Raw genomic sequence first — 15,187 nt, 5'->3', positions numbered from 1 at the left:
GCCTCTCCTTCTTCTGAAAAAGTCAATCTTCCCCCCTCACCCCTCCTCCCCTTGCTGCTGTGGGGATGGAGGGAATCTGGGCCACACCCAGTGGTGCTCCTGAACCTATGCTTAGGGATCACTCCCGGTCACGTTTGGGGACGATATGCAGTGCCAGGGATTGAACGGGGGTCAGCCATGCGCAAGGGAAGCAGCTTATCCTTTGCACTATGGCTCTGGCCCTGGAAAGGTGAATCTTTATTGTCGTGCTGAAAACTGCAGGTGCCGGGAGAACCCAGGCTTGGCAAACATTTCCCGACGAAGTCCCCAGGGCACACAGGTTAGGTGCCACTTCTCTCGCTTTGGCCCCATTCCCGAGCATGGACATGACCCCACTGCAGTGATCAGTACTTGTGGAATTAAAGAGTGCAATCTCTCGGAGTTGGAGTGGTAGCACAGCGGATAGGGCGTTTGCCTTGTAAGTGGCCGACCCGGGTTCAATCCCTGGCATCCCATATGGTCCCCCAAGCACCGCCAGGAGTAATTCCTGAGTGCAGAGGCAGGAGTAACCCCTGAGAATTGCTGGGTGTGACCCAAAAAGGAAAAAAAAAAGTGCAATGCCTTGCCCCACCTCCCATCACCCCCGGTCACTGCCTCTCACAAGACCAAGACTGACCTTTGAGGGAAACAGAAATGTTATTGACCCCTCGGCGGCAGGGAGGCAGCTCCGGGGGCTCTGCGTCCAACACCCGTTTCACGTGGCTGAGGCTGTATCCGTGGATGGACTCGGTGCTCAGGCCCAGCGTGGAGGCTGGGTCCATCTTGGAAATATAGTCCTGCCCCAAGAGAAAGGGACAATGGGGAAGCTGGTGCAGAGCCCCGAGAAGTGACCATCGGGGGCAGGAAAGGCAACAGAGAGCAGAAGGGCACCCAGCCAGAGCTGCACTGGGCAGTGGGGAGCAATTCTGTTCTCAGAGGCATTCGGGGTGCCCACGACCACCTGACTCCCTGTCCCAGGGCCTGAGCGCCGGGCGGCACGGCAGAGATTTACCTTGAACACCTGGAAAACGGAGTCATCCAGCGTCTTCCAGTCCACCTTCCCGCTGACCTTGCTGCACCCCAGGAAGAACTCCTGCTGTTTCAGGTCCTGCAAGGCAGAAGGAGGCAGGGGTGGTCGTGAGGAACAGAGGTCCTAAACGGGGTAGGATGCAGCTTTGGGCGATGCCACAGGCCCTCCGGGATGCTCCTTACCCCCTTGATGATATGCTGTGGGGGCATCCGCACCACCACCCGAAGAACCACCTCCTCCTTGGAACCACACGTGCTGATGCCATCCATGGGCGAGAGGTCTGTGGGCACGGGGAGGGTTGGTTTGGGTTTTGGGGCCACACTCGGTGCTGCTCAGAACTTACTCCTGGCTCTGCACTCAGGAATCACTCCTGGAAGTGCTCAGGGGGCCCTATGGGATGCCAGAGATTGATCCCGGGCAGGCCATGTGTAAGGCAAGCACCTTTTTTTTTTTTTTTTTTTTGCTTTTTGGGTCACACCTGGCTATGCATAGGCGTTACTCCTGGCTCGGCACACAGGAATTACCCCTGGCGGTGCTCAGGGGACCATATGGGATGCTGGGAATCAAACCTGGGTCGGCCGCGTGCAAGGCAAACGCCCTACCCGCTGTGCTATTGCTCCAGCCCCAAGGCAAGCACCTTTGCCACTGTACTATCTCCCTGGTAGAAGGGCTTGCATGGAGTGGAGTTCACTGACTTTTCCTTTTCTTTCTTTTTTTTTTTGTTGGTTTTGGACCACACTCGGCAGCGTTCAGGGCCTATTCTTGGGAGTGCTCAGGGGATGATATGAGGTGAATTAAAGCTGGGTGGATGTGTCCAAGGTCAGCGCCCTATCCACTGCACTATCTTCCCAGCCCCTCTCCTCTCACTGACCTCAGAGGAAGGCTCTAACCAAGAAGTTGAGGGAGCTAAAGACAGCTCAACAGGGGCTGGATAGGGCACTTGTCTTGCACGCAGCCATCTGGGATTGATGCCTGGCATTTCTACAATCCCCTGAGCACAATGGGACCGATTCCTGATTGCAGAGCCCAGAACTGCCCTTGCTTGAGTATCACCAGGTGTGACCCCCCAAACAACAAACAAAACACAGCTCAACAGGCTGGAGCCTGAACTCTCAGACAGCTCCGCAGGGTGCTGGGAGTGACCCCAACACTGCTGGGCGCGGCCCCTCCCGCCACTCCAGGGTGGCATGAGACAGCGTCTGCTGGCTGCTCCCACCCCAACTCCAGAGCATGTCACAGGAAAGAGCTAGACCCAGCAGGAATGGGCCCTTTCCCACTGCCCACCTGGGTGGCTCATTCCACTTCCTCCTTCCCCCTGTACCTGTGTCTGTCAAGCTGGGGCTGAAGGAATGGGTGAGGGTGAGGCCCAGGGAGCGGCGTGGGGAGGACAGCGCAGATGACCCAGGGACCTGCCCTGGAGTGGAGCCCGCCGAGGGGCCCGGGGCGACCTTCAGCCGGTCATTCTCCGCCTTCAGCAGGTCCACCTCCAACTGTGGGCAGAAGAAATAGGGGTTGGGGGGGATGCAGGCGCTAGGATCCAGGCAGGGCCCCGCCCACTGCCCCCTCAGCCCAGCCCCACCACGCCCACTGCCCCCGCCCCGCCCACGGCCCCGCCCACTGCCCCTGCTCAGTCCCCGCCCGGAGGCTGACCTGCATGTTGTGCATGGTCTCCCGAAGCTGGTCCAGCTGGTGGGCTGAGTTGAGGGCTTCCAGGCGGATGTCCGTCAGCTTCATCTCCTTCTCCCACAGTTCTGAACGCAGCTCCGACACCTCCTTCTTCTCGGGCTCCTCCTCCTCGTTGGCTTGGAACAGCCGCGTGTGGGGGGCTGGGTGAGCAGGGGCCCTGGCGGGAAGCAGGGATCCATCAGGCCAGGAGACCTGGACCGCGCCAGAACCACTAGGAGGTGCTGAGGCCTGCTGTTGGAAGCCAGCGGGGGTCCCTCTGCCCACAGCTATCCATCACAGCTATCAGCAGTGAGTGGACAGGCCTGGCTCTTGTTCTCAGAGGCCCAGGAAAGGATGTGAGGTGGGCACTGTTTGCTCAGTCTTTTTAGATTTTTTAATTTTTTGGTGGGGAGGGCACACAAGCAGTCATGCTCAGGGGTTACTCCTGGCTCTGCACTCAGGAATTACTCCTGGCAGTGCTCGGAGGACCATACGGGGTGCTGGGAATCGAACTTGGGTCTGACACGTGCAAGGTAAACGCCCGTCCTGCTGTACTATTTCTCTAGCCCAGTTTTGCTTCAGGGTCACACCTGGTGGTGCTCAGGGGTCACTCCGGCTCTGTGCTTGGGAGCTACTCCTGGAAGTACACAGGGGACGCCCTAGGCCCCGTGCATACAGAACCTGTGCTCACTGGCCCATCTCCCCAGCTCCAGGCCCAGGGCTCTTTCAGACTCCCTGCTAACCTGACCAGAGGCTGCCACTGGCCCCAGGCTGGATGGCAGGCCGCCAGGAGCACTTACTCGGTGGCATCGATGCCCACGGAGGACGAGGTGGAGGACTTGATGGAGGGCGAGGCTGTGTCGGTGGAGCCATGCTGGAGCTTGGGGGAGGAGGGCGCCGAGGAGTCGGGGGTGGCGATCTCCTCGATGTCTGAATAGGAGGAAGCAGACTTGGGGCCCTTTTTGATGCTGAAGGCTTTGTTGAAGGAGCTTCGGAGCTAGAAAAAAGCAGAGGCAGGAGTGACACGTCAGTGCGCCCGTGGTGGGGAGGGGCACTCAGGCCTGAGACAGAGGCCCTGGGGCAGGGCCCCAGCTTGCTACCCTTCGCCTCCTGCCATAGGCCTCAGGCACGAGGCACCTAAGAGCTTCTGAATCAGGACTGAGAGCCAAAGTGGAATATTCTGGCTTGCTGCTACGGAAACTTCTAGGGTCTTCTCTCTCTCATGAGAAACTGGGTCCAGAGAGGGATGGAGAGAACGTCCCCTAACACCCCCTTGGCCAGCCCTCATGGGCCATGCCTGCCTCCTCCAGCAGGCCAGAAACAGCTTATCTTGAACCAAGCTCCAAATCGGCCCAGGATCTGCCTGCACACAGCAGAACCGATCCCTCTGGCCTCTGGGATCTGAGGTGACGCTCGAGGTCATCAGACAGAGAGGCCTGCAGGCGTCCTGTCCTGGCTCTGAGGCTCAGCATAGGCCAGCACAGGGGAAAGCAGCCAGGGCCGGCTGCTGACCACTCCTTCCACTCCCGTGTGCCAGGGTACGGGATCTGTCCCGGGGAATCCGCCGAGGATGCAGCGTGTTTACTCTGAGGTGTGGGCGGGCCTCGGGTATTAGCAAACCAGGACGTGATCCCCCCCGCTCCATGCATCCATACAACATGCACACACGCACAGGGACACAGACGTGGACAGCAGCCAAAGACAGTGAGGAAAGGAGGGGTCTGAGGCAAGAGAGAGGGCAGAGGCGAGCCAGGTCACTGGGGGGAGAGAGGAAGGAAGGGACCCCCTGAGGTGCTCTGCCAAAAGGCTGCTCCTGGGCCCATGAAGGCGGACAGGGGATGGCTGGTGCTGACGGGCCAGGTGGGGTTCCACTAGGGAGGACGCAGAAGACGGACATGGCTCTGAGGGGGGTGCGAGTGGTGACAGCCTGTCTTTGGGCAGTCGCCAGTTCAGAGAGCTTCTCACGGGACTCTCCCTGACCAACCAAGAGGTTGTAAGTAAAGGAAGACCTCAGGCGATTCCCCCAACATCACCCCTTCCTCACTTTGCCCAATGAAACCATCATTTCCCGGGATGTGTGTGTGTGTGTGTGTGTGTGTGTGTGAGTGTGTATGAGTGTGTGAGTGTGTGAGCGTGTATATATATATGAGTGTGTGTGTATATGTGTGTGTTGCGCATGCACGCATGTGCATGCAGGAGGTCCTATGTCCATGGGCTTCCAGAACTACTGCAAGTGAGAACTGTGTTCAGCAGAGATGCTGACAGGTGTTATGTACTTTAGGATTTTGTGGCGAAATGAATTCAGGAAACAACAGGTTAAGCAACAAGGAAACGAGACTTATATTTATGGGGATGGGTGGGGTGCACATTCAAGGTGCTTGGGGGACCATGTGGGGTTCCCTGGATGGAACCTGGCCCTGCAATATGCGTCCCGGTATGTCAGAAGATCTGGGTGTGACGTCTCACCCCACTGATCACGGTGACTGACTCAGCTGATCTGGCAGCTCCACAAGGGGCCGTGGACTCCCTTTTAAAACAGCATTTCCAGGGGTAGTAGAGAACGGCCTGGGAATGACTCGAAGAACTGAGCTCACTGTTCTGTGGACTGATTCTCCCCACTCAGCTCCATCTGAGAGCTGGAGTTCCAACACAGGGAGTCCCGACACTCTCCTCTCTCCCACTGTCTACACGGAGAGCACGGTCCTCTCTCCCACTGTTAAAACAGGGAGTTCCGACACTCACCTCTTTCCCACTGTCTACACAGAGAGTTCTGACATGTTCCTCTCTTTCACTGTCTACACAGGGAGTTCTGACACTCTCCTCTCTCCCACTGTCTACACGGAGAGTTCCGACATGTTCCTCTCTACCACTGTCTTCACAGGAAGTTCCAACACACTTGTCTCTTCCACTGTCCACACAGAGAGCTCAACACACTCCCCTCTTCTGCTGTCTACACAGGGAGCGCAACACGCTCCTTTCTCCCACCCTGCTTTGGTTTTCACCCTGAATGTTCACTGACCGAATGAAGCCTATATGGGCAAGATCATTTCCTGGTCTCCCTCACAAATCTGCAGGAGAGACCCTGGGGTCCGAAACCACAGACCCCGTTTTCCACATCCTCCCAAGCACCGAGACGATGCTGGCTCGGGCAAGAGCGGATCTTACTGACATCTGGTGTGTAAGGAAAATTCTGAGTCCGGTGTGTCCCAGGGATCATCTGCTCTGATCCCCAAAGTGCTAGGGATGCTTGAAGGGAGCTGCAGGGCATGTTCCTCACCCTCCCTGGATGGTCCCCAGATTGCAGGGCTGAGCCCAGACTGAGTGTGGTCAACTGTGGTCCAGAGGATGTTCACCGGGTGCAGCTTCTAGACCTGCTGCCATGCCCCCGCAGAAGCTCCCCTCAGAAGCGTTCACTCTGGTCTCAGGACAGGCTGGTTTTGCAATGGGGGCATCTCTGGCTTTTATTCGGCTTCCCCCGACCCCCAACCAGACCACTCCTCTGTCCTCGCGTGGGGCTGCCGTGGATGAACCATGCAGTGGAGCGAGTTAGGAGCTCAGGGTGGGGGGTGTTATGGTTAGTGTTATGAGTGGCCATTCTCCTCGGAGGGGGCTGGGGGTGCTCTGGGAGTGGGGGAGGTATGGCAAAGGGAAAGAGGAAGTAAGGGGAGAGGAACTGGGTCTCTTACCTCATAGACCTGGAAAAAAATAGGGATGTGAAGTCAGCATTTTGAAGGGAAGGGGGGAAAAAAAAAGAAGCAACACTTAGTCACTCAATGCACATATCTGGGGTCTGCACTGCACAGGGGTCTGCGTGCCGGCGGGCCACGAAGGCTCTGGGAGGGGCAGAGGCTCCCAGAGTCCCAAACCTGCCCGAAGAGTCTCAGAGAGGCCATCCAGAGCCCGCTCGGGGTTCTCTGCATGAGCTCTGGACCAGACGGGCCTGACACAGGGTCTCTGGGACGCCTTCGGGAAAGACACGGATGCCTTTCCAGAAGGAGCTCGGGTGCTCGGGCGCGTCGAGAGAATGGCTTTGCTCATAACAACTCTCTCCTCAGCAGAGTGGGGAGGGGAGGGTGGGGATGAGAGATGCTCCCTCTCCACTACACCCTCTGCCCCCTTTTGTTGCCACACACGTTCGACCTGGCCCAATGCCTGGTGAGCCCGAGGGAAGGAGGAGGCAGGGCTGAGGGCTGAGGGTGGGCATCGGACAAGCAGGGAGCGACAGGGAAAGGAGCTTCACACCTCTGCTCAGAGGGCCTTAGACGGGGGTGTGGCGTCACACGAACTCTAGCTTGGCGACCCCCGGAAGGATCTGGCATGCCCTCCCCTCAAACCCTCACCTACCCAACTCTTCTTTTTCTTCTTCTTTGCATCAGCGTCCTTGCCGCTGCCAATGCTGGAATGGCTGGTGATGCTGTTGAGGCTCGAGATGCTGTCTGAGGAGTTCTGTCTCTTGATCCGAAGCTCTGGGTCAAGTTCAAGTGGAAAGAATACAGGAAGGACTTAAGGAGAGGCGAGGCCAGGTTTGCTAGAGAAGGCAGCAGACTAGCTCACAGAGCCATCCATATTCTTTTTTTTTTTTTGGTGACACTCAGGATGCTCAGGGCTTATTTCTGGCTCGGCACTCAGGAATAACTCTGGTAAAACTGGTGGGGGGGTGGGGAGGAGTGCATACGGGATGCCGGAATGCCGGAGATCGAACCTGGGTTGAATGAGTGCTAGGCAAATGCCCCACATTTCTGCGGCCTACCATCCACCCTTTTAAATTATTTACTGATTTTTCACAGGGGTCATTCCCAGCAATGCTCAGCCCAGTGGCCCGAGGACCATAGGGAATTAATTTTTCTAATCATGTCACCATGGTGGGTGGCATGCTGACTTTGGAAGCCCAAGAGCAGCCTCAGCCTCATTGAGGACGGGGGTCACTATTCCCCCAGGGATGTGGAATCCCATGACAGGGGGCACTATCAGCCGTGCAGGTTAGCAGTGGCACGTCCTTCCTCTCTCTGCGGGGGGCTCTTCTTTTGACCCTTAAAGGTGAGCCCCTGCCCCTTCTGCCTCAACAGCCTTGCCAGACTCTTTCCCGAATGAAGTATTGTGGGTCACATATCACCTGCAGCCACTCTTTGAAAGAAAACAGATGTGGGCATACGCGAATCGTGCCCCATGCAGTGCCGGGGGACCCTGGAGGTCACTCCCAGTATTCTGGGGTTCTTGAGCATCTAGACGTGTTCTGATACTGCACAGTCCCTGCAGAGCCTTTTCTGATTGGCTCGCTTCACTCAGACACGTCGATTTAAGAGTCTCCTGTGTGTTCCACAGCTTGGTAGTTCATTTCTTTTTGTGTTTTTGTTTTCTCCTTCGGTGGCATGGAAGGGGAGTTGGGCGACACCCTACTGTGCTCAGGGCTCAGGGGACCATACGGGGTGCTGGGGATTGAACCTTGATGGTGCGTAAGCAAGGCAAGCACCTGGGCAGCTGTACTCTCTCTTGGCTCCCTCATTTATTTTTAGGGTTAAGACATACTTCATTGCCTGGCCACAGCACAGGGTGCCCGTTCACCCACTGTAGGGCATCTTGGTTGCTTTCAGGCGGAGCCAATTCTTTTTTATTTTTAATTAATTTATTTTTTAATTAGTGACTCACAGTGAGGGTACAGTTACAGATTCACACATTTTCGTGCTTGTTTTTCCCTTATGCAATGTTTAAGAGCCCATCCCTCCACCAGTGTCCATTCTCCACCACCCATGAACCCAGTATCCCTCCCATCCCCCCAGTCCCATCCCCTCCCACCCTACCCTGCCTCTGTAGCAGGGCATTCCAATTTGATATCTCTGTTTCCTTTTGGGTGTTGTGGTTCCAAATAGGGGTATTGAGTGGTCATCCTGTTCAGTCTCTAGTCTACTTTCAGCATGCATCTCCCTTCCCGCGCAGGATCTCCAATCACATATTACTTGGTGTTCCCCTCTCTATCTGGGATGACTTTCCCCTAGCATGTGAGGCCAGCTTCCAAGCTAAGAAGCCAACCTCCTGGTATTATATACTACTATTCTTGAGTATTATTCTCCTACTCTGTTGTTCTATATTCTACAAATGAGTGCCATCTTTCTATGTCTGTCCCTCTCTTTCTGGCTCATTTCACTTAGCATGATACTTTCCATGTTGATCCACTTATATGCAAAGTTCATGACTTCATCCTTTCTAACTGCTGCAGAGTATAGATGTACCAAAGTTTCTTTAACCAGTCATCTGTTCTCGGGCACTCGGGTTTTTTCCAGATTCTGGCTATTGTAAACAGTGCTTCGATGAACATATAAGTGCAGATGTTATTTCGACTATACTTTTTTGTTTCTCCAGGAATATTCTGGGCGGGGGGCTGGAGTAATAGCACAGCGGGTAGGGCGTTTGCCTTGCACGCGGCCGACCCGGGTTCGAATCCCAGCATCCCATATGGTCCCCTGAGCGCCGCCAGGGGTAATTCCTGAGTGCATGAGCCAGGAATGACCCCTGTGCATTGCCGGGTGTGACCCAAAAGCAAAAAAAAAAAAAGGAATATTCTGGGCGGGGCCAATTCTAAATAAGCCTGTTTACGATTTCTATAAACAGCTCTGGATTTCCTCCCAGCGGGCTATGGCTGCTGGACAGTACTGGGCAGTACAGAAGATCATTTTAAATTTTATAAGAACAAAGCAGTATTGGAGAGTGCACTCTATCTACTGAAAGAAGGTTCTGGAAAGACCCTAGGGGATCAGGGATTTTGTTTTGGAGTTATACCTGATGGTGCTCAGGGGTTATTCTTGGTTCTGTGCTCAGGAATCACTCCTGGTGGTGCTCAGGGGACCATATGGGATGCCAGGGGTGGAACCCAGGTGGGCTGCGTGCAAGGCAAATGCCCTACCACTGTACCATTCCTCCAGCCCCAGGACCAGGGATCTCTGCCCAGCCCAGAGCCTCATGCTAAAGGGCAGAAGCTTGGGACTGGCCCTTTTAAGACACCCTATGTGGGGTCTGGTACCCCATGGGCATGGATAAATTCTAGAAGAACATCCCTTCCTGTCCTCCAGTGCGGCAGAAGAGCCTACCTTTGGGGGTGGCTTCTGAGGCGTTAAGGGCTCCCTGAATGACAGCCTGCGCCTCTGAGTTCTTCTTCTTCAGGAAGTCGATGGTTTCCCGCAGGTCCAGGAGCTCAGTGTCCTGTGGGAGGAACCAGGCCCCTGGGTGTGAGCGGGGAATGCCGCCACGCAACCGGCAAAGGGCGAGCACTGGGGTCCCAGGCCAAGGGCAGAAGGGACCCAGGACATGAGAACTGGGGGGGAGATTTTGAGGGGACAGGAAGGGCGGGAGAAACTGCTCTCAGGGGATCAGGGGTGCGGGGCCTTAGGTGTCCACCCAGGGGACCCCAGCCAGGCCCGGCCTCTCACCTTCTCCTCTGCTGTCTCTGCCAGGTGCCGCAGGCGGGATGTCATGTTCACCAGGCTCTGCTCAAAGGCCGCCACTAGATTCGCCTGAAACCCAGGGAGACACACCTCAGCTGCCAGAGACAGGGAAAGGCAGCGACACCAGAGGAGGCTCGAGATGCTTCTGTGTCTCAGAGCTGACCCACTCCAAGAACTCTCACACCAACTTGATACAGTGACGGTTTCACCAGCGTGCACGATAACAAAGTGGCACTGGGCGCATGTGGGCAGAATGGGGTTTGGGAAGGTTCTGGAAGTCTCTAGAAGGCTCTGGAAGATGTGGCACCTGATCATTTATTGGCAGTGGGTGGGACTGTCCTCTGCTCAGTGCCCCATCCTATTTTCTTGGTTGAACGGTGGAAAGCGAGACGGGTCTAAATAGGGGGAGAATCACCTCCCAGCCGACAGCACTGCCCAGCACCTGCCCGCCGTTCTGGCTCCAGGCTGGCCCTCCCCCAGCCCTGATCGTTGTTAGGGCACGGCTTCTCCGACCAGGGACCTTAGGTGCATGGCACAGCTTGGCCACTAGATGTCAGATGTGCTTCATGGGGGCATGGAGGAGCCCTGGAGAACTAGTGGGCAGGGGAAGGGGTAGCAGAAGGCCACCAGGAGCCGGCGCTGGCAACAAAAGGCAAGAAGAATAGAGGAGGTGCAGGGCTGGGCACCCTCAGTGGCACGAGCCAGGTGCGAGGGGCAGATTCTGGGCAGGCCCTAAGTACGAAGCTGGAGCATGTGCTACACTTCCCAGCTTCCTGCCGCCGAAGTCTTCTCCCTGCCTGTGGGGTCAGCTCTAGTTTTCTCCCTCTGCCCTGGAACTGCGTCTAGAGATGCTTTCACTGAAAGGCGGTTCCCAGGGGGCCCTCAGTCGGGCGTGCCGGGCCACTGAGCTCCCCAAAGCGGCGATTGCAGCCCTCGCCAAATGCACCTTTGCCCTGCTCAGGAAATCTCATGCTGCGGGGTCTCTTGTCTACAGATGATCCTGGGTTCCAGGTGGGCCTCCTCCCTGGGCCTGCCTGGGCTTTCCCCCCTTTGCTCCCCCACGTCCACTCCATCCTCTGAGCCTTCCGACTCAGCCTCGACCCCGGCTAAGGCACACCGCAGCAGGGCTGGGTCCTCCCTAACGTGGGTGTGTCTTCAGCTCGGACCCTGGCAGGTCCAAGGAATGAGACAAGCGCTTTGTGTGAAATGTGGGAGGGGAGGACACCCTGACACCCCAGAGGGCAGCCCTCACATCTCCAGTCTGAGGGCAGGGCCCTGACCCTCGGCAACGGTCTGACCCTGAAAATTCCGAACCTCTGTCTGGGCTGTTGCCGTTTGTTCTCTCAGCCAAAGGGCACTTCCCCTTCTTAGAAAAATCACTCTCTAAATTCATCTCCTGGCTCCTGCCCAGCCGCGTCAGCCTGACGGCCGCCATGAATGGAGCTCGGACCCGAGGCTGCTCTGTGTCTCCCGGAGTGGATTTCCTGGGCTGTGCAGGATGCGCCCCAGCACAGGCCTGGGAGGGCGAGTCACCAGGGAGTGAAGAGACAGTTTTTATTGTAATTCCTATGGTCCCCAGGAATTAACAAAGTGCTTGACAGAGGGGCTGGAGAGATAGCTCAGCAGGTGGCGCTTGCCTTGCAGCTGGCCAACCTAGATTTGATCCCTGGCATCTCATAAGGCCCCCCAGCTCACCAGGAGTGGTCTCTCAGTGCGAAGTCAGGAGGAAGCCCTGAGTATTGCTGGCTGTGGCCCCAAAACAAAACAAAACTGAAGTTCTCGGTAGAAGCACAAAACAAAGTGGTATAAGTCCACTTTGTGGACTGCGGGTTGGGTCAAGAATAGCCAGCCTGGGGATGACACTGCCATGGTGTTCATTGGAAACTTTCCTCTCCTTTCCTCCCCCAGCCTTCCCTCCTCTCTCGATTACTCTCTCTTTTTCTTTCTCCCTCTCTTTCATTTGGGGTCACACGCAGCAGTGCTCAGGGTTTACTCCTGTCTCTGTGCTCAAGGGTCACTCCTGGCAGTGCTCGGGGGACCACATATAATGCTGTGGCTCAAACCTAGGTCAGCTGTGTGCAAGGCAAGCACCTCAACCCCTTAGTCTCTTGCCTCTACTTCTCTCTCGTCCCCATTTTCTACCTGATTCCGGGGAAAGACCCCAGGCCTGACAGCTGGGTTCTCTAGGGAGGAAGGGAAGAGAAAGAGGGGAAAAAAAAAAAACAGAACTGCGGAAATTGCAGATTTCTGTGCAAACACTTGGAAAGCTCCGCAGATCCGGCTCAGCTGTTGTTTACAGCTTGAGGGGAACAGGCTCTAGCGTTCTGTTTGCAGCTCCGTCCCAGGGGGCGGGGTGGCGGGTGGGAGGGGTGTGGAGATGGACATGGGACTGGTTACACACAGGACGGCTGCTGTTCTGTGTCCCAACTCATAGGTGGGAAGCCAAGACCTCCACAGAGAAAATCCGGACCACAGGCCCAGTTGAGGCCAGCCATGGAGAATTCTGGCTCCCACTTACAATCTCAGATCAGCTCAGCCAACTGCCTGAGGGAGCCACTAAGAAATGGCAGTTGCGGGGCCTGAGACAATACAGCAGGAGGGCATTTGTCTTACACGCAGGTTGGATCCCCGGTACCCCACAGGGTCCCCTGAGCATCACCAGGAGTGATTCCTGAGTGTAGAGCCAGGAGTAACCCCTAAGCATCACTGGGAATGGCCCTAAACACCCTCCCACTCCAAAAGGGCAGTTGTGCATGAAGTTAGACCAGCGTGGGAATTATTTTATTTTATTGTTTCGGGGCCACCTCTGATGGTGTTCAAGGGTTAGTCTCAGTTTGGTACTCCAGGCAGTGCCTGGGAGACCCTCCAGTACTAAGGACTGAACCTGGGCCCCCCCACATACAAAGTATCCCTTTGGGTCCTCTCCCAGGCCTGGGCATTGGGCTTCTTTGTTTTGTGTTGCTTTTTTGGAGGGCAACACCCAGAAGGGCTCATAGGTTATGCCTGGCTCGGTGCTCAGGGAACCATTTGTGGTGCTGGGATTTGAATCTGGGGTCTGTCACAGGTCAGGCAAGCAATTACCTGCTGTGCTATTGCTCTGGCCCCAAGGAAGTTAGGTTCTCCATTAGTGTTGTGAAATGCCACGTCACCAGAGTTCTGGTGGCCAGTCTGACAGGGCTCATGTCAGGCTGTGTGGACAGACTCCAGCATCCCCACAGCAGTGGAAAAGGGCTCTTGGGGGCTCTGCCTGGGAACAAGGCAGTTTGGGCTCAATGCAGAACCACAGCTAACCCTCCTTCTTTCTCCAGAAGGCCTAGGGGCTGGAGCAATAGTACAGCAGGTAGAGTGATTATTTAGCATGTGACCAACCCAGGTTTGACCCCTGGCATCCCATATGGTCCTCTGAGCATCACCAGGAGTAATTCCTGAGTGCAGAGCCACGAATAACCCTTGAGCATCGCTGGGTGTGGCCCAATCCCCCTCACACCCCGTACCCCCCAAAATCTCTAGAAAAACCTAGTAACTGTCTAATAGGAACTCATGCCTAATAATTAGGTTGAAGGAGAAAATGGTTCTTCGTAGAACTTGAGACAAGGGACTTGGGGAGAACTGAGTCCTAGACACCCTGTGGCAAGGCTGTGGGGAGGACTTGTCCCTTGAGTCTAAGGCCCAGGGACACCTGGTGGGCTTGCTCTCTTGGGCTGAATGTCTCCGAGGGCCCACGCTGGCCTTCCGGGTCTCCACCCAACAAGGTGGCACTCACGTTGGCAGAGAGCTGAGACGTCAGTGTGGCCACTTTCTCCTGGGAGGACTCCAGTTCTCTGCGAAGCTTTCGGATTTGCTGTGGAAGAAAGAAGAAGACAAACCAGCTTGTGGGGGCAGGACGAGGGCTGGCCATGGCCATGGAAGGAACGAGGCAGCGGTGGTGTTAGCAAGCGGAGACAAAGGCTGGGCCCCTACCTCAGACTGCATCCTCTCCTCAGCCTGGAGAAGGGCGCGCAGGACAGAGAGAGAGAGAAAGGGAGTGGTTACTATGCAGGTGACGAAGCCAGGCCCCCGTGACAGAGCAGAGAAATCAAAGAAGAGTGACCAAGATCGTGCAGGCGGAAACTGCTCCCGGGCCTTTGGGGCCCAAGCAAGGGAGGGCGGCTTGGAACAGAGATTTCTCTCGTGGAGTCTCCAGTCAAGCCCACCTTTGTTGCGAAGGCCCGGAAATCGGGGAGTTCGATCTCGGGAGGAATCCTGACTGACCCCCGGGAGCGCAGATCAAAGGCAGGAGCGAACAAACACTCAAGAAACGCCTCGTCTGAACAACTGGAGTCCGATCTCCGCTCCGGCAAGGCTCTGCGTTCTAGAACGCTGCCCAACTTACCTGGCCACAGATGTACCCCACTGACCACCAACCGGACTCCAGAGCAAGGGGGTTCTCCGTGTTTCAAAGGAGGGGAGCGCCAGGCACCAGAGAGGCTCAAGGATGGGGGGTGAGGCCAAACCCCCCTCCCAGGAGGTGGAGCAGCTGACTGGCTCTGGTGCCTTCAATCCCTCAGGCAAGCAAAGGGCGCCATTCCACATGCCCTCCCATCCAGGGAAGGTTCCAGAAGCAGCAGTGGGGGAGGGTCGGGGGGAAGCGGGACTGGGGAGAGCATGAGGGCGAAGGCTCTTACTGAGGAGTAGGTGGAGGAGGCACTGGAGGCCAGAGACAGCACCGAGCCGTGAACTGGAAGAGAAACAGAACACGGCCATCAACAGAGGGCGGGCCCTGGGGAACGGCGCTCAGACGGGAGCTGGGAGTCTGACTGCGGAGGCATCTGGAGCAGAGAGCACAGAGCACGGGACCCCGTGGGCACCGACAGCCCGTGCCCGTGACCCTGGGCAGTCTGAGGAGGGCGGCCCCTCACTCGGCTGCTCCAAGGGTCTGGGGGGGGGGGTGCAGGGGCGGGAGAGGCGCTTCAGCTGCACAGGAGGGGGGTTTCTTGTAAGCGCTGCTTAGAACTAAGACACGGCTCTGCTCAGCCGCCTCTTCTCCACACTGGGGGAC

General features: G+C 56.5%; 1 protein-coding gene across 5 annotated transcripts in view; it reads right to left on the bottom strand.

Annotated features, from left to right (window-relative positions):
• The window catches only part of NAV1 (neuron navigator 1), a 162,173-nt gene that overhangs the window by 17,358 nt on the left and 129,628 nt on the right, over window positions 1-15,187 (bottom strand). For 3 of the 5 annotated variants that reach the window (XM_055144193.1, XM_055144195.1, XM_055144197.1), the window contains 12 exons: window positions 14,814-14,866; window positions 14,110-14,133; window positions 13,913-13,990; window positions 10,135-10,218; window positions 9,796-9,907; window positions 7,058-7,179; window positions 3,514-3,710; window positions 2,699-2,891; window positions 2,370-2,538; window positions 1,231-1,328; window positions 1,031-1,126; window positions 656-815 (listed from right to left, as the gene is read on the bottom strand). In XM_055144193.1, the coding sequence (XP_055000168.1) occupies window positions 656-815; window positions 1,031-1,126; window positions 1,231-1,328; window positions 2,370-2,538; window positions 2,699-2,891; window positions 3,514-3,710; window positions 7,058-7,179; window positions 9,796-9,907; window positions 10,135-10,218; window positions 13,913-13,990; window positions 14,110-14,133; window positions 14,814-14,866 (1,386 nt within the window). The remainder of the gene's footprint in view (window positions 1-655; window positions 816-1,030; window positions 1,127-1,230; window positions 1,329-2,369; window positions 2,539-2,698; window positions 2,892-3,513; window positions 3,711-7,057; window positions 7,180-9,795; window positions 9,908-10,134; window positions 10,219-13,912; window positions 13,991-14,109; window positions 14,134-14,813; window positions 14,867-15,187) is intronic. The other 2 variants (XM_055144194.1, XM_055144196.1) reach the window with 1 other exon arrangement.

Source organism: Sorex araneus, chromosome 7 (genome assembly GCF_027595985.1).
Source record: "Sorex araneus isolate mSorAra2 chromosome 7, mSorAra2.pri, whole genome shotgun sequence".
NCBI lineage: Eukaryota > Metazoa > Chordata > Mammalia > Eulipotyphla > Soricidae > Sorex > Sorex araneus.
Note: the sequence above shows the minus strand (reverse complement) of the source record. Positions and strands in the feature narration are given on the sequence as shown.